We start from the raw sequence: 20,543 nt of genomic DNA on the forward strand, positions 1-20,543 counted from the left end.
TGTTTTACAGTATAATATTTCACAATAATACAGAGTAGACCCTGTTTATTTCAATATTTAAGAGCTTTCATTTACAAATGCTTATTTTGATTGTCAACATAATAATAATAATATGTTGTAATAAGAAAATTTTAATTCCCTAACAACCACACATTGCAGCTTTAACCTATTGAAGAGTGATCCAAAATGAGGACATTTGTCATATGATGTGACTTAACATTAAAATTCCGTAATTCAAACAATGCAGTTTAATTAATTTGCAGTTAATTATGAAAATACTAAGAAATTATGAAAATTATGCTGAAATTGTAAACATGAATAAAAAGTAGATTCCTTTCCTATTGAACAGTTTATGGATGACAAAATAAATATTGCGACAAATGAACAACAGTTTTAAATTAATAACAAAATTTACAACAAATCAAAATTGTAATCAACAAGTGGATACATTTCTAAAACCAGGAATCTATGTATTAAAAGTGCAGTGAATGTGATAAATATTACACTGGTCAAACCAGTTGATACTCTTAAGATTTAGAGAACATATTCAGGCACTGAAATCAAATAATTGTACTAGCTAGCATTAAAACAAATTTTGCTGAATATATAACTACATTAATAAAATAATCCATACAAAGGACTTGAAAATAACTTAGATATTTTAAATTTTGAAATAAAAGGTAAAAAATTAACACTAAAGAAGAGTTACAAATTCTAATGAACTATAAAAAAATCCTACAAATTTATTGAATATTATAAATACATGAAATCAAACTTAACCACCACAATCTTTAGTTTTACACACAAAAACCTATATTGAGTAAAATTACTAAAGGATACCTGACAAGAATATTTTGATATTCCAAAAAGGTTTAAATAATCACCTAGTTAATAGTGTACATTATTCATTTGACGAGTTTTATAATTATTAATTGAATTAATCATGCATTAATTTTTAAAACAATTATTTTAGTTTATTAATAAGGTTAATATAGTCATAATTTGATTGTAATAAATCATCTACAATATGAAACAATTCATGTATAACGTTATACAATGTATGAATAAGGCGATTTGAAATTGAAATAATAATAATGACTTGATTTCCAATAACTAAAACCAATAAAACAAAACAGCAATCTTTTGGAAATTAGCTGACCAAATTTTTCAGTAATTGTGGTCAGTGAAAAAGTAAAAGCAGTTATTAAATATTATTTAAATAGTTCAAAACATTATTTAAGTCTACAATTAAATTATACTAAAACAATTTAAAAATCAGTATAAATGTATTTATAGTGTGTATATTGAGTGAATTATATATATATATATATATATATATATATATATATATATATATACACTGTATATAGTACTGGTACGAGCAGGCAAACCCCACTCTATGCGCCATTAGAAGTATCTTAGACTGGAATTAGATTATAAGAGGACGCTTTTTGACCAAAATCAACATAGGTAATAATGTTGTAACATAGTGCTTTTTTAATGGAAGACATTTTTTAGATACTTCCACATTAAATTTAATAAAAATAGCGCTTTTGCCGGCTAAGGCATCATCAGTTTGACATTGTTTACAGAAAAAAGCAGATACAAAGCAGAACATGAGTGCTTTCACTAAAAAGCCTTTGATTTTGTAGAAATTTGTTTTAGAAGCTGCGGGTTACTGCTAGTTTTCAATAAAAAGTTTGGGTCATATACAGATACCTAAAGGATAAAGGAATGTAACAGTACCCATCCAAATATCTGTTTAGATATCCAGGAGTTACAAGTTTTATAAACTCGTCTTTCAATATAAATATTACACTTAATATGAAGAAAATGTATTGGTCATCATATTAAACACAGATTCTATACCAATCTCATGTAAAATACTTACTGTATTGTTATATTTCACTTTACTTTTCTTCATAGACTAAACCATTTTTTTTTTTTCTTAATAGTATCTAACCTTTTATCGAGTTCTGAAGCGTATTCTCTGCAAATGTAGAAAAAACCTGTTCCATTGTGGAACACAACAGGGTGTTCTCCAATACCTGGCAAAGCTTCAGATGGAGGCAGTTGATCTTCATTTCTCCCCATCATGACCTGCAAAACAAATATTGAAGCAACTTCCATCTACTGATATTTAGCTGAGATATCAAGACATGATAACAAGGAAATGCTAGGTGAAGTAACAGTAATGGAAAAAATAGTTCATTAGCTAATTGTAGGGAAGAACACAATAAGTAGAGCTATAACATGAACGTTACCAAACACTTTACAAGTAACTATAGCTTATATAGATTATTGATATAAACTTTATATTCATGAATAGTGTCAAAGATTTCTCACGTAATTAAGGTACTATACGTTTCTTACTTGAATAATTAATATTTGAAAGAAATTGCAGGAATAATCATCTTGGAGTACAAGTTTAACAATAATCCTACCTCAATCCAAGCTAATTGCAATTATTTTACATTCTTGTTTGGCAGTTTTGTATTTTCCGATTATTGACCAAAGAATCTCCTAGGGCATTAAACTCAATCAAAGACGAATATTGCTTTCTTTTTTCTTCAAATATGCCTAGTATTGTTCATGTTTATTTTTAACACTGTTTATCTTTGGTTCTATGGAGTAATTATGGATTTCTTCCATTTTTTATAGATTTTCACTAAATAACATGCCTGACTTCTAGTTAAAGGACACCAAGCGACTTGCAATTATTGCAAATCAAGTAAACTTTAAATAGTGTAAATCCATAAATACAAAACTGAACGATGGATCTAAAGGAAAATTAATATATTTAAAAAACTAAACAACACATTTTATTTGAAAAATGTATAATATTTATGTTTTTGCCTAAGGACCAAAATTGTCAAATTTTGTGATTTTGACCCAAATATCATTATTGATACAACACCACACAGCATATGAAACTACCTAGTCAAACCATCTAGTTCACACATTTATGAGTAAATTAGTAACTTAAAATTGGTCAATATTATCCACTTTTGACCTTAAAAATCATTGTTTCCATTTAGATTGCAGGCAATGTATAAATACGAGAAATAGGTATATATATATATATATATATATATATATATATATATATAAAATATATATATAAAATATATATATATATATAATATATATATAATATATATATATATATATATCTTATATATATAAAAATCTTGAGTCACGATGTATGTTGCCAATAAACTCCAAAACGACTGAACCAATTTCAATCAAATTTCACATGTATCCGTAATTTAGTCTAACTTAGAAGATAGGATAGTTATTATCTGAATTATTCGCTTATGTCGTGAATATAAACGAATAAAATGAAGAAAAGTTTTCAAAGCGCCTGCACATTATAACCTGCAATTACGAGATAGATACGTATATTAAACAGTGAAACACTATTTGAAGGCGCTAAGTTATGATGTATAATTGTCTAAACTAAATTTTTGGTTGAACTTAAAGGTTGAGTGGTAGACCACTTTGTAATAAAATACATTATGCATGTACAATACATTTTTGACATATTTTCTTGATCGTGACATCAAGGTAAAATCTACATCGGGGTTGGAAATATAATTTACTTCAACCAGAAATGCTCATACGCGGGCAAAACTTACGAAAAGTGTGCGAAGCCGCGGGAAACAGCTAGTATATATATATATATATATATATATATATATGCAGGTATATATATATATATATATGCAGGTATATATATATATATATATATATATATATATATATATATATATATATATGCAGGTATATGAGAATGCTGAAAACAGAGGATTGTACATGCAGGTAGGGCTAGATATATCATGTTACAAACAAGGTTACCCCAAAAAATTCTTTTAAAATGTTTACTGTGGTGGGTTCTATCCCTTAACTATTATGGTTAACCCTATCAGATTTCACAATTGCTAATTTCCCACAAAATTTATTAATAGGCCTATAGATATGTGCAAATTAAGCCTAACTTTCCACAGGATATATTAAGAATGTACTGAGTGCATAGAATTCAAGCTTTAAACATTTTGCTGCCACTCAGTTGGCTGGAAACTTTCTGTCAGACTTCCGCATGGTATCTCAAGAATCAAATGTGCTATTGATATTTATATGAAGCTTCATTTCTACGTAGGCAAGATAGAATTAAATTATGGTGTGTTAGCGAAGCAGATCACTCAGAGGGATATGTTGAGGAGTTGAGCTATAGACTAGGAATTTTAGATGAAACTTAATTGTTTCATTAACATAATCAAGTTTAGTGAGATTGCATGTCCCTTTTGGGCATAGACCGAAACTCTCCCAAGGACATATCTATAAAGCATTAGGCTATAGACTTGAAATTTTGCATGAGCATTCACTTCAACATAGGCAACATCAAGTTAAATATTACTCAGGGAAATATCTTGATTGATTTAACAGATATATAGACATAAAGTTCGGATAAAATGTAATACCTACATAGCAAAAATCTTGTCTGTTGGTCATGCATATCCCTTCCATAGTGCACTTGAACGCGATTATTGTTTCTTTTTTGTATTTAAGTGTTTTTTTTTTTAAACTAATTTCAATATGTAGAATCTTACTTTAAGTTAATATTTAATTAAATTTTATATTTTATAAGTTATTTTATAAGTTAAGCAATTTGGACAATATTTATGTAAAGTATTTGATACTTTTACTGACTATAGCCTACTTTTCAGTTATTATTTTTGGCCACACTAAGACAATCTTTCTTTGTTTAGATGATGAAACGGTTCTACGTTTTAAATTATATTTCACAAAATTGTGTATCTGATGTCTAACTAAAAATAAAGTAAAAGTACACTACACATTGAGTCGCATAAAATAAGCTTTGCTGAAGTTGTATGCAAAATTTCAGGTCTATAGCTACATGTGTTACGATATCACACATTAAATTGTCATACGATTCTACTCAGTTTGTTTACAAATTTATTTACTCTGTGAATTTCACTTTGCCATCATGGTTACCCATAAAACCAATGCAAACATGTTCACTATTACTGTCAAATCTCATGCAGTGATTGCACCATCATTGAACTCAATGTTGCCTATATAGAGATGAAGGTTCATGCATGCATAAGTTCAAGCGTATAGATCTGTTTGTTGAGATATACTAACAGGCAGACAGACAAGACAAGTAGCAAAAATGAAATTTTGTCAGTTCCTTGAGGAATAAGCTTTGCTAATACTCAGTCAATAATTTGGCAGTAGAGGCCATGGCAGCACTGAAGATGAGACAATGATTACCAGTTTCATTTGTGATCACACTGTCTGGAATATTTTCATTAGTTACCTGATAGGTACTATCTCAAAGTTATTTTTGGTTTGTTACCAGTAATGTGGGCAGCACAACATGATCCTTTGGATGGAGACAAGTTTGAAAATTATGCCAAAGGAGGAAATTATATGCTCAAGAATTGCCTCCTTACCAAACAGCACAAATGACTTAAATGAAAAGTTTAAAATTTATATTGAGGTACAGAACAAGAACTTTTAGATGGGCAAATATATTGTCCTTCGTAGGAGTCACGAGGATATGTTTGCACTGCTTACCTTTGCAATAGACTGTGTCATTGCAAAACCAACTTGAGAAAAGAAGTCCTTTGATCAGCCACAAGATTGGAAAAAAATCCAGCTAACGCTAAAGAAGAAATCCAAAGATTATCAGAGGATCCCAGGAAGGAGGACGGAAAACAGAAGCCAGAGTCATCTTCTCAAGAAGAAGCTGGTGTTGAGGGGATGGAAGCGGAAGAGTCCCAGGAAAACCTGAGCCCTGAGTTCAATTAGTTAAATTAACAGTGAATGAAAAAAACCCACCTGTTCTGAGGACGGACCTACGGTAAAGGAACCATTGGTTTCTGCTAAAGGGAAAAGGGTTTTCTGCTCCACCATGCAAAGGTTACAATTGCTATCTTGGGAAGGATTATCTCAACAGGCCTGGGTATCGTCCTAATCCAAGAATCATGCTCCAGAAGGTTCATACAGAATGGACCGGTGCAAAATACCTAATACTATCAGACAGTCAAATTGTGCTCGACGACGTTCTATGGACTTAAAGGTAGTATGGGAATGCAATACTCTAGTGGTAAAGAGGAAAAATGTTATCCTTGGTTGAGTAACGGGCAAAACGTATTTCTGGGAATGAAACGGTAGACACTCTGGCCACGATAGGCTCTAAAAGCATCCTAGTATGACCAGAGCCAAGGTGCGGAGTAGCCTACAGTAAAGCTTCTATAATTGTCTGTAAAAAAAGGATCAGATCCGAGAGATATAGAAAGGTCCCAGGACATTTAAAAACCATTTATTCTGTTCATATGCTAACGGTTGGACTCTTTGATCTTTGAAGCAAGAAGGATATATCACTAGTCCTTAGGATGGTAACATTGACCTCTTCAAACATCTGATGACTTCAGGTGGCATCCGATGATTAAATAACTCCTTATATGACTTTTAATAAATTGCATACAGTTATTTTTCAAACATCCATAAAACTGGACTCTGGCTGTTATAGATGCCAACATTATGAAAAACAGACATTAGTAGTGAAAGGGATAAAGTAGAGGATTGTATTAAGCTCTAAAAACTGTTAGAAACAGAGACAATCTCTCCTGTAGTAGGCTTTTAGATCTCGGGTAGGAAATTTGTCACTCAAGTAGGATGGTAAACCATCCAGTAGTAATGGCAGGACATTTAGTCCTCACATAGGGTACGTCTGAGCGTGTGAATAACAGTCAGCTGGTTAGATTAGGTAAGTTTTTATTCATTCCCTTAACACTTTGTCTCCCAGCGTATTTTTGAGGAAATGTTTGTTCCAACTTAGAAATTAAATTACTCAATTTTGGACTCTGTAATGCTTCCTAGTAAAGACAAATAAGACCATTTATTTTATTTGTATGTGTTTAAATGTGAGTATTTTATAGATACTCACAGTTCCTGTAAGAGATTTCTTATGAAAACGTCAGCCCAACCCATGAGTATCTCTGGAATACTCGACTAAGGTAATTAAAAACATAAGTGTAAACTAAGAAATAGTTTTATTTCAAATCCTAAGTATAGTTACAATAATGGCATAGCAAATATTACAAGAAAATATTATATGATATTTAATTGATTAGCTTTTATAGTGTGTACTACAAAATTGTTGTGACAAGCCAGAGTTATCAAATAGTACCTACTTTTTGTAACCCTTATGAGAGTCGAAGAAACATTTCATACACATGAACTTCTTTTATGGACATGATGGGCAGTGCGAACCTGTGGCGTGTGCTTTTGAGCATATTTTTGGTCATGGGCTTTTGAAAGTTCCTTTTAACATGTAACACGTCGTCATTTTTTGTGAATGTCTTCTAAACGATGATCTCCTCTAGCGTTGCCATCACCATCATCAGAAGATTGATCAACTGCAAACTAAAGCTGAAGAGCTAAGTTTTGTCTAAATTCTATTATTTTCATTTTACTTTCAAGGTTATGCCATTTATAGATGACGTGTGTGTTGACTATAGATGTGTTAACTAAGAATTCAAAGATAATTTTCCTACACCACTTTACTCCCCTCCTAAGTGGAATGTTGTCCATGGCTGGTCCAAAATGTCGATGAATGATTTAGTTGAGTTATAGTCAACAATTGTAGAAGGTTTCTTTACAAGACCCTTTCTTGTTGGAACATCTACAACTGTGGGCGCACTTTCTGTGGTTAGAAACAACACGTCTTGTTTGTCTTTCCACACTTGCAAACGATAACTTTGGAATTACTTTGTTTTCTGACCATTTCTCCTTTGACCAACTTCGAGGTTTTTTTTTCCCCCTTCCTGAGGGAAGAGGACAGTTTGTCCCCGCACTTAGTCCTAAAAGGACCTTTGCGCCTCCCTTACTTTAATTTGTGCCCTCAAAGACTGAGGCTTTTGCAAAAACCAATCAGATTTAAGGGCTCCTGTTCTCTTATGTCCTTGGGACTGAAGAGATATGCTCCCAAGTATCTTTTCCTAGTCTCTACGATGGCAGGACAATCCAACCAAATGTGCTCTGCTGACTCCTCCTCTTCTCCACAGAGTCTACATTCGCTGCTCTGACTAAGGCCTACCTTCAAAAGGTGCTTCCTCAGAGGGCCATGTCCTGTCAACATTCCTAATATCAGTCTTATATCCTCCTTATTCTGGTCTAGGAGAGCTGTCCAGCCTCTTTGCATTGGTTACTTGTGTAAGGTTGTATTTACGGTTCCGACGAAGTGTGCCAACCAGATGTGGTTTTCCTTGTTGAGGGAAATTGCCAGGTCAACGCTGGTGTAAAGCATTGTCAGTGTAGAGCACTTGTCCTTTGCTAAGAAGTGGTCTCATCAAGTCCATAACAACTTTAGTTGTTTGTGTACTGGTACCTTCTTGATTAGTCCTCTCGGTATTACTCTCCTTCTCTGCGTACACTTTCAAAGACCATGTGTAGCCTGTCCTCAGACAAAGTTTGAATATTTTTAGACCGTACTTGTACCTCTTATTCGGTATGTATTGGCAAAATTTTATTCTACCACAAAAAGGTACCATTGTCTCATCTATACAGACAGCTTTGTATGGAACAAAAATACTTTGAATTTCTTGTAACAAAAGGTCTGTCAGACCGTGCACTTTGTGCAACTGGTCATATGGCTGGGCTCCATCATTGTCAGCCACATGAATAAATACCAATATAGTTTCAAAACGTCTTCTTGGCATTATTTTACTAACTTTGTTTGCATACAGGGCCTTCTTCGACCATTAGTCCCTGATAGCTGGTTTGGTATCTAAACCCATTCGTAAAATGAGTCCTATAAAGATTGAAATCTCTTGTCTAGTTGTATCACTCCAATGGACAAGCATTGAGCGTTTTGTTCTTCTAAAATCACAATAATTTGTCACTGTTCAGCATAACGGTTTGTTTCCTTTACTAGTAAATGAAGTATTTGGTCCGTTAAAAACACAATACCAGTCTCAACATTTCTCAATTTATCAACATTTAGGCCAGGTGGTGAATTAAGTAAAAAGTTAAAATTGTTCCAGTTACTTAAAATAGGTTTCCAAGTAATGTATGTTTCTCTTTGCCTAGTTGTTTGACTTAAGGAATTCCTATCTTAATTTTGAAGGTCAATATTCTGGTTTAGAATAGGCCTAGGTCTATTTTCCACATGCTCATGATTACTAGACAAAATACTGTTACCAAGAGGACTAACAAAATATGAGTAATCAATAAGATTTCAAGACGTACCAGGAATATTCAGATCATACATAGGACCTACAGTTTGTCTCCCACTTCCTCAGGTGTAGTAGGCCTAGGCCTAATAGAATGATTTCCCCCATAAACACTGTCACTTTCACAACTCATGTCACTTGTGTGAATTGAAGGATCATTAGTCACAAAGATCAAGAAAAATGCTCAGTGAGCTAGTATCACTGCAATCAGAACTGTTCAATTCCATCATAATCTCATCTTCATCCATTTTTCAAACAAATACTTATAATGTAACAAACTTTCACTACTGTCCACCTTAAAAATCACAGGTTAGAATAAACATTCAGCTTGTACATGTTGACCAAAACATAAATAAACACAAGCTTGCAAAAAAAAAAAACAAAAAAGCTGTTTTTTTAACCATCAGTGTAGCCAACTACAATATTTTTCAGAACCCAAACTCAAATTTTTGTTCCCAGGGACCAGACAAACTGATTGAACCATTTACTACAAGGCTAAGTGAGTGTCTGCTGGATACACAGACCTATAAAGTGAGGATACTCATGGGCTGGCAGCGAATGCTTACTGTGTATCTGTATGATACCTCACGGGAGTCAAAGTGTGGGTAGGGTACAATAAGCGGACCCGTTTTTTTATATCGAAGAATGTAGTCTTCGATACCTAATATTCACATCTCAAATCCTAGACTATCAATTGATATAGAAGTATCTATAGTCCTCAATAACAATCATATGTTTTAAATTAAAATATGAATTTAATATTTCCAGTGATCAAACAAGTTATTATAACAAAAATTAGGAAAACTGAAGACGACCATATTTTCTCCTCTTACAGTTACAGTTGTTTCTTTCCCACAAATTTCACATAATGGGGTTTTCAGTACGAGTCCAACATGTTGAAGCCACAAAAACAATATATTTTATTTATGTCTTATCATCTTTCAAACCAATGTTGTGTAGTTTTCTTAAATTCACTGCTATTTTTAATAATTAAAATTACTTATGTAAAATTGAAATATTATCCTACGTGTATTATTTTAAAGTGTTTACAGCTGTTGATATAGACTATTTAAGTAAATATCGATTGATTATATCAATGGTTATGATTAAGTAATATCGTTTGCCAATTTAGATATAAAAAACCGGGTCTGCTTATCGTACCCTACTCCAAAGTGTTAACACGATAATTAGTACTTTTTTATTGAAAAGACGTTTTAGTAAATTTTTAATTGTTCACTTTAGTCATTTCACAATACTTGTTGTTTTTTCAAAAGGAAAATTCTTATAAATTAAATAAAGAAAAACAACAGATCAAAATTAAATTTAAGAAGTTTTTTAATCACGTAAAAGGCACCAGTAGTTTAGTGGGCTAACAGTAATCAAATGCTACCCCGCACTGATGGCAATAAACGAAAAACATCCCTTAAGATAGTACTGATAAGCAAAATAAAAAAATTCCAAAAGGATGATTACTAATGTTAACAAAATATATAATACAAACTCATGTAACCATATTAAACCAGTCTAAAACAACAGTGTATCCTAAGCTAGAGGATAATGGCCATCATATTAGTTGCACTAAGAAAAGAAATGTAAAATTCCATGTCAAACTCAATTACTACACAATATCAGAACGTCATACTAACACAATACAAACTTAATAGAGCAACCACTACACAAATTGTCTGTAGCTAAAAAGGCTACAGTATAATAAGTGGCCACAGACACAATCGGATGATTATCGTTTTTAAATATCAATAATATTGAATATGACATTTGAACAATAGATATTCATATTTAATCATTGTACGCTTTCTTTATTTAGACTAGTGACGACAAGAACAATGGTGATGAATATGCAAATATTGGCCAAAAATGTTTTTACAAACACTGAGCAATGCTTTAAATGGTTGTAACAAAAGGAGCTAGCTTGTCAGATATATCCTGTTTGTAGTGAGAAGAAAACTATAATTAAAGATGAAATCAAATAGTGTTTCACTACAGAAAAGTCAGAACAAACACAATGTTGCAAAAAAACATACTTGAGATGACTTTTCTTGAATATTCTAAATATGGGACTACTGAAAATCATGTACTATTTTAGTAGAAAAGTCTTCCTTGTTTCACAAGTCTTTCTTTACGTTTATCCTTGAAAATACATAAGGTAAGTAAATGTTATTATTTTGTTGTAACTTTTTAATTATATATTTTATTACAATTAAAAATTATATTGATATTTTTTATACATTCATTTCCAAGATTGAAAACTAGCCAAATCGTACTGTTCTTTGAAATATCTATTACGTCATTTGGTCCCATTTTGCTTTCAGTCCTTTGGATGGTCATGAATATCGATGATTCTATATCATTCAATAATCATCTGATTGTGTTGGTGATCACTTATTATACTGCAGTTGGTAAAACAGTTTTAGAAGCCTTACTCACATAAACACAACTCAGCTCGAATGTAAAATGATTAATGATGACAACAAAAACTCAAAGAATGACTTTATTTAAAATTTACAGCACAGCAAAATCTGACCCATCACAAAACAAGAAACAAATTAATAATTAGATGTGCATATACAATGCTATATAAAAAATTAAAGTTCTCCATAGAGGTAAAAACTGTTAAAAAATCTCAAAAAATGGAAAAAAGTAACGTGAAACTCTTGAACTATCCTCATATACAGTTGGTAGCCCTACTCTGACCTCTCCAATTCTTTGTAATTTTCTCAAGTGAATATTAATATCCCAATTATGCCCTCCACCAATGCCTATCCTTCCTTCTAGATAGTTATCTAAACCCCACAAAAAAACCACCTAAAAACCCTGATCCCCCTTGGTTCCATAAACTGATGGACTATTTGGGATATAGCAAATTTCAAACACATCATCAGTTCTTTATTTAAAGTTGTTATTAACGATGGAAGGTTTGAAAGAATAACAGTACTTTGGACATTTGCCATAGTTTTATGTTATAAAAGGCAATCAAATGCTTGACACGTTGTGTTATACCTTTTGTAACATATAATGATGGCAAATGACCAAAATTATATTATCAGTTATTGTAAAATTATCGGTCATGACCGGCTAAAAATCTTCTTTGGAATGAAAATACACTAGTTTAAGAAATTCTTAGAAGTGGTTTCAAAGTGTTTTTGCTAACTTGGCTAATGTAAACACCATCTGTACATTTTTTGTTAAAATTAATGTAGGATGCATCTAAAATTACCTATATTAAGATTTTCTTTCTTTCGTGAATTTTGAGTTTATTAGGGTATTTCCTTACTTTTATTTAATCACCATTGCTAGAATCTAATCAGTTATCAAGTCCATTCCATATGAAAAATCAACAAAATATGTGAAGTGGGACTTTTAAATATTTACTTCAGATTTTAATTAACAGAAGCTATTTTGGGTAGGGTCCAATAAGCGGACCCGGTTTTTTATATCGAAGAATATAATCATCGATACCTAATATTCGCATATCGAATCATAGACTATCAATCGATATAAAAGTAATAACAATCATATGTTTAAATTAAAATGTGAATTTAATTATAACAAATAATAAATGAACATAACCAAAATCAGGGAAACTCATAACTTTAACTAAATGAAACAGAACGAAAACGTTTTTACTAAAGTTGTGTCCACCATTACCTTCTTTTTTTGCATCTGAAGACGACCACGTTAGCTCCTCTGACAGTTACATTTGTTACCTTTCCACAAATATCACATAATGGATTCTTAGGTACTAACCCAACATCCTGAAGCCATAAAAAACATATTTTATCGTCTTTTAAAGCAATTTCGTGAAGCTTCCTAAGATTGACGGCCATTTTAATACACAATGTTACGTGAAATTTAAAATATTACCTTGTATTATTTTGAAAGTGTTTACAGCTGTTCATATAGATTATTTAAGTTGTTAAAAATAATTCATCAGTATCGATTGATTATATCGATGGTTATGATTAAGTAATATCGTTTGCCAATTTCGATATAAAAAACCGGGTCCGCTTATTGGACCGTACGCGCTACTTTGGTGACAGTATAATAAGAGGCCACCACCACAGAATCTTACTTATGATTATCTAAACTATAGAAACAAAAATGTTGACACGAATTACGTTATATAAAAACTATCTGTGTTGTGTATCTATAAAATGTAACAAACAAAATAGTTTAACATTTAGTTACTTTTTACTGTTTTAAGGAGATACTAATGATTCTATTATGGTGGTGGCCTCTTATTATACTGCAGCCACTTTATTCAGTTATCAATTCAATTTCTAATAATGATAAACCTATATGCAATTTTCAAAACAAAATATGGGTAGGGTACGATAAGCGGACCCGGTTTTTTATATCGAAATTGGCAAGCGATATTACTTAATCATAACCATTGATATAATCAATCGATACTGATTAATTATTTTGAATTATTTACTTAAATAGTCTATATCAACAGCTGTAAACACTTTAAAATAATACACGTAGGGTAATATTTCCATTTTACATAAGTAATTTTAATTATCAAAAATAGCAGTCAATTTTAAACACTACATGACGTTTTTTGTGGCTTCAACATGTTGGACTTGTACCGAAAAACCCATTATGTGAAATTTGTGGGAAAGAAACAACTGTAACTTTGAGAGGAGTAAATATGGTCGTCTTCAGTTTTCCCAATTTTGGTTATAAAATTTGTTTGATCACTGTAAATATTAAATTTATATTTTGATTTAACTTAAAACATATGATTGTTATTGAGGACTATAGGTACTTTTATATAGATTGACAGTCTAGGATTTGAGATGCGAATCTTTGGTATCGATGAGTATATTCTTCGATGTAAAAAACCGGGTCCACTTATCGTACCCTACCCCAAAATATCATGTTACGATACGCAAGATCACTTCATTCTAACATTCATTCATTCTAGCCTATGAAACATGATAGAGTAAGTAACAAAACTTGCTTCCTTTTATTCAAAAATTATAATTTACATAGTGATAAGGTAGCCCCTAGCACGTAGGCGAAATTAACTTGTACTTGATTCCCCCTCCCCACCAGTTATTTTTCATCGAAAAGAGGTATTGGACAGTACTTTAATTATCATTAGTATATCTCAGTGTATTGTACTTAAAATGCATCCAAATAATGTAAAGTATAATTAGTGAAAAATATTATTGTACAAAGTCTAGGTGAATCTAAGTCAATTATTACCATTTGAAAAATAACTCTTCTTTTAACATAGATAGTATTTATAAGAAATTAAAATACATCCCGATTAAGCATGTTTATACGTATTATTTTAAAGCATCTATGTTGGTAGTATTTCGCCGTTGGTTGTTTCCATTCTTGGCAGTACGGAATTAATTTTAGGTTAGCCATGCAATATTTATATCGAGTTAATTTTTTATCACCACAACTAACTTTACAGTTTTTATACAGCATTAAATAGCATATAAAATTGTATACCTGTATATTTCACCCTAATCACCTAATCTTAAACGTTAACTGCGCTAAAACAGTCTTTTGTAACAACTGCATTAAAACATTAGTGTTGACACTCTAACGCGAACTGACGAACTAAACATACGCTGTAGTCTGCATCGCAAAATAAACCCGTGATGTTCGTGACTACAAAAGATAACTACAGGACTTTAACCATCGTGACTCGCTAGACGGCTACGTTATCGCTATGGCGATGGATGATTTAAATTTCGTTACGTCATAAGGCGTTAACAATCAAAGCCACGATTCGATTAGTTTGATGACACCATTTGCTTGTTTTTGGCAACCACTTACAATCCACTCGTAACTTTTGTACGTAATTAGAACATGGCGATTAAAATAATTTTACTTTATATTGGTAAATGAATGGAATATCATACAAACGTTTATCGGTGCCGTAGACCAACACGTATAGTCGATGTCGTGCTATATTGCTGAGATAAAGACAAGGGAGCTTTTGAAAAGAAACACAATTAATGGTATGTAACGATTTCCAAGGCCGAACTTCAAGAAGAATCGATGTTTCTTTTATGTTAGTGTTTAAATCGTAGGTAAGAGCTTCCATGTAAAAAAAGTTACAGGATTTGTATTTAGAGATCAGTTTTACTGTTCCGGTAGAATAGAAGGGGTGTGCTTGTTAACATCAAAGCTTTAGCAACATTCCTAAATAGCTTTGCCACATCTTGCAATAGCAATAGATTTTAATAACAATAACTGGTTAACTAAACTTAATTGTCCGTTAGGTAAGACGTTGGAACTGCAATAACTACTTTGAGAGGTTCATAATAATATCCCACTTGACTGGATGAAAAACCGCTAAACAAACCATTTTGCTTGTCGCAGAGAAGGTGCATGCATCTTTACGAGAGATACGTCCTAGCCTGCCAGGATAATTTTTAAGACGTTCCATAACTATAATTTAGTAATGAACACATTCTGGGAACGTATTACCTTTAATTGTATTCAAAGATAGTATTCATCACGTTTCCGTAAAGGCGAGTTATGTCATGCTACGGCAAATTCGTCAACAGATAGCTTCGTAACGTAGTCTTGACAAACCGGTCTACAATAATAGTGTACCATACCATGGACAAATGCTTGGAGCAACTTTCGTAAGGAATGGTTCACACAGCAGTCTTTTTAGGTAACAGCATTTTGCGATCACTATGTTATCGGCCGTTGTTTATGGAATAACTACGGTTACTGCCTGTTATTACGCACTCTTTTATGTATTCTATCTGACTGCAGCAATCGGTTTAAATGTAGTTTGGGACACTACTAATAAAAAACAATTGTGGTTTTCAATTCAAGTCAACATATTTACATTATACTCAGCATAATGCGTTTGAATTAATAGTCACTGTACAATACGAATATAGTATTACCGCAGCATTATACATATAAATATCATTATTACAGCAGCCCGTACAAAAAATATATAATTAAAACCCATTCAATTGATCATTTCAAATTTTTCTAGAATCTCTATACTATTTTAAAATTATTTTCGTCTTCCAAAGATCAAAGATATTTATACGAATGATGATTATGTTATCGTCCTTATAGGACTTTACCGTATCCTGGGGGTGAGGCAGTTGCCATAATTGAGAGCTCCCGAGTACTATACCGGCGAAAGACAATTCTGTTTCTCTTAAAACGTTAGGTGAATTCAGTTTAAACGCCATTAGCGTTGAAAACTTACTAACTGAATATAGTAACATAAATAACAGCCTCTAACAATATTTACTTCATAGACATAACCTCAATGATATGATAAATTAATCTACTGTAACCTAAAACAGTATACAGTTATATCACAAGTACTGGTACCATGGTAATTTTTGCCAACTGTAAATATAATGCTTTGATTTCTGTCTGTGTAATGTTAAGTTATTGTAATGCAATAAAATTACCGTTTTGGGGATAAGCACTGGCATACGTAAGAAAAATTGTACAATCCTAAAGAAATTGTAAACATTTTTACAATTTTGTTTTATCCTTTGAATAAACGACCAACTTATGTATTTTATGACACTCCATTTTCAAATAAATTTTGAAACAAAGAAATTAATATTTATATTGATATTATTAGTTTATTGGCTTTAGGTAGAGGGTTAAATGAGGCTGTCCAAGTTTTCTTAGTGAATGTTCCATCTCTGCTTGTCGGCGAGATGTGTTAAAAAACAATTACTCGGAAAAGGCGCTATTTTCACGTCTTGTTAAGACACGATGCTCCGGAATAAATTATTGGATAATATGAGCATATTTTGGTTTAGTCACCAAAGTAATTAGTTATTTTTATTAACGTTTTGCGATTCTGTACCAATTTTGCATAGTTTGTTCTGATATGTAGGCCCAATATAAATATATAAATTAAAATATTAAATACAGATTACTAATAAGAAAATTACAACTGTGTCATTTAAATTTAACGTATGTTTAAAAGGTCCACATGTGTATATGTAATTGTTTATTATTTATTTAGAGGTTAATGTACACTGAAGATGTTTAAAAACCGAAACACGTATATGTAATAAAAAGTTTTAATTTAAAGGGTTTTAGTTATTTTCATTACATTAATATATATATTAATGTAATGTAATATATATATATATATATATATATATATATATATATATATATATTATATATATATATATATATATATATATATATATATATATATATATATATACTTAAGGGTAACGAAATCTCTTGCTAATAAAAATATAAAGGTTTTATAACACTATACATTATTAAAATTTATTTTTTGTATAATGTCACACTTTATTTCTCGCCCCTGACCAACCACTGCATCATTTCATGAAACCAGAAAGAATACCAATAACTTTACGATTATTGGATACATTAACAGTTATGACAACAATGGAATGTAAGTTTAACACCTTCACTGTGACACGAATTATGTACAGACTTTAGGACAGTCAAAAAGATGTGCGTGCACTCTTTAAAACTAATAAGTGACGTGCGTGCATGTATGTGCAATGTATTGATTTCCGTTACAACAAATAAAACAACAACAAAAAATTAATACTGTACCCCAGTAAGGGAAGAAAAAGCTCCATTAGAAAATGAAGAACTGGTTTTTAAGAGATTAAACTTAACTTCAAACAATATTTTAACTATTTGCTAAAATTATAATGCTATCCGATTGCATGTTTCAGAGAAATAAGTTAGTTTTTTTTAATAATAGTACATTTAAATTTTAAGTTTAATTGATAAACTGCTGACACTTCTCTCTAATGTTAAATGGAATAGTTTTGTTTTTGGATATTTAATAAGACTTTTGTATTTTTAAGAGTTAACTCCCAATAGTAGCAAAGATTTTGTGAATCTTTTATGTGTATAATGAATATTGCGGTATTATGCGTGTTATCATAATTAATTATGAAGTTCTGAAAAACATTGTTGCAAGTGTAAAATTTAATGTAAAATTCAATTGAAATCCTCATTCCATTTTATATTTTTATACTTCTTAATGTGATAAAAATGTACATTAAAAATATCATGGTTTCCGTAAATTCCCGTCTGATATTGTTTTAAACCGAGCGTATCTATAGAACTCAGATGAGATCCAAATGGTAATTTTAATAACTCTGAATATGAAAGAAATTCCCATTAAAAACATCACGGCTCTTCACAGATTTTTGTGATTAGACAGCAAAAGTTTTCAACTTGTTTCTTAGCAAATATTAAGAGGTAGGATAAACATAGTGTTCAAAGTTCCTGTTTTGGAGATTTTGTTATGGGTCCAGTGGTATTTGGAATTTACATATATAGATTACATGAAAATTGATGAATGTCTTCGTCGCGCTGGAAGGTTACTCGGTTGGCGCTGATCAGCAAAAGCAAAGGTGACCCGAACTTCCCATCAGCATACAGGCCACTTTGTATGCTTGACACCACGAGTAAGCTCTATGAAAGGTTGCTGAAACCCAGATTGCAGTCGTCCATCGAAGCCGCCGGAGATCTCTCTCCCCGGCAGCACGACTTTCGAAAGCGACACTCAACTCTGAACGTGATTAAAGAGGAAGCCGTCCAGCAAGCCGAAACAGCTTGTTACCAGGCTCGGCCCATTGTGTTGTTGGTCACCCTTGACGCAAAAAACGCGTTTAACTCTGCTCGGTGGGAGGACATGCTAGAGGCGTTGCAGCTGGACTTCAGCGTGCCCGACTATCTCCTGGTCGTTGTGCAGGACTACCTGAAGAACCGTAAGCTGTTGTATGAAACCAAAAACGGAAAGAGAACGAAAGAGGTCACTGCCGGTGAGGCTCAAGGGTCTATTCTCGGTCCAGACCTATGGAATGTTTCATACGATGGTTCGCTTCGCTTCGAGATGCCCCACGACGTCTTCCTTGTGGGTTATGCCGATGACGTAGCTGTCATCACGTTGACGACTCCGGACTTGGCACAGTTACGCCTTAATCAGGTTATGATTCAGGTCAATGCCTGGATGATGAGCCACGGACTTGAGCTGCCGGTCGCCAAGACCGAAATCGTTATGCTCACTCGACGGAGAATCCCCACTCTGATCTCTATGAATGTGGGGGGTGTCGAGGTTCGGACAAGGACTGCGGCGAAGTACCTGGGTGTGTTACTCGACTGCCGTCTTCGGTATTGGGAGCACATTCAGGCGGTGTGCGACAAAGCCTCTAAGGTGGATATGTCTCTCGGCAGGTTGATGGCTAACGTAGGAAGCCCTAGGTCAAGTAAGAGACGCCTCCTCATGTCTACTGTAAACTCAACCCTTCTGTATGGTGCAGAGGTTTGGGCGAGTGTCATGAGGATAAGGCGATACAGTCAAAGGCTGTTATCGGTACAGAGAAGAGCAGCACTTAGGGTCGCCTGCACCTATCGCACAGTTTCCGGTTCGGCCGTGGTGTTCGTGGCTGCGGTGATTCCTATTGATCTGCTGGCCATCGAGAGACAGACTGTCTTTCGGGAGGCTGCCGAGCGGGGTAGGGAGGATGCCTTAGCTGCTGCCAGGGTGGAGACTCTGCAGGTCTGGCAGCGGAGGTGGACGGAAGGATCGGACGGTCGCTGGACCTTCCGTCTCATTCGAGAGCTTCCCCTAGCTTCCGAAACAAGTAGTTTTGTCCTGAATGGGACATAAGACACATTGACCAGGCAAGATGTCATCCGAAAGGGTTCCGGCCTGGGTCCTCCATGGGCCATAGGGGGTTTAGTGGGTAGTCCGCAAGGGAGTCCCACACTCTGTGCGCAAATGCATTCCCCTACGTAAAAAAATGACCTGATATGCAAGATATAAGTAAATTAAATTTTCGTTGTGTATCCCATATGATTTTTATTCCATATGAATAATATTACTCCCTATATTCACTTTACCATGGAGGTAGGGATCCAAAATAAACTTTCTGGATATGTGTATTGTAAGGGATAGCATATGTCCTTAAGAGAATTTAGAATGAAACTACAAACGGATCAATACCTATCTAAATTATCAATTAAATCATCAAAATTGGATATGCATACAATTTGTTTGAAAGAGCAAAAAACTTGTACTCATACGAAGATGCTTAAAGAAAAAATAATAATCCAAGTTAGGTTGGCTTAAAAAACATTTCGAAAACCAACGCAAACAAGCAGCACGATTCCAGAAGACTCATGCTACACACCTCAACATGAAATGGTAACTGATAACTCTCTCATATACAAAACCCTTACAAATGAAGAAACTCACAGAGAATGAAAAATAATTAAGCACAGCAATAGTAA

At 33.0% G+C, this 20,543-nt stretch overlaps 1 protein-coding gene across 13 annotated transcripts in view; it reads right to left on the minus strand.

Moving 5' to 3' along the window:
* Positions 1 to 20,543, minus strand: part of LOC124366144 — a 113,190-nt gene that overhangs the window by 80,500 nt on the left and 12,147 nt on the right. For 7 of the 13 annotated variants that reach the window (XM_046822467.1, XM_046822464.1, XM_046822463.1 and 4 more), the window contains one exon: positions 1,964 to 2,100. In XM_046822467.1, the coding sequence (XP_046678423.1) occupies positions 1,964 to 2,097 (134 nt within the window). In that variant the 5' untranslated portion in view covers positions 2,098 to 2,100. Of the gene's footprint in view, positions 1 to 1,963; positions 2,101 to 14,495; positions 14,624 to 14,750; positions 14,999 to 16,699; positions 16,927 to 20,543 lie in introns of those variants that run through there. The other 6 variants (XM_046822456.1, XM_046822469.1, XM_046822468.1 and 3 more) reach the window with 6 other exon arrangements.

This window comes from Homalodisca vitripennis, chromosome 7, assembly GCF_021130785.1.
Source record: "Homalodisca vitripennis isolate AUS2020 chromosome 7, UT_GWSS_2.1, whole genome shotgun sequence".
In the NCBI taxonomy this organism is placed as follows: Eukaryota; Metazoa; Arthropoda; class Insecta; order Hemiptera; family Cicadellidae; genus Homalodisca; species Homalodisca vitripennis.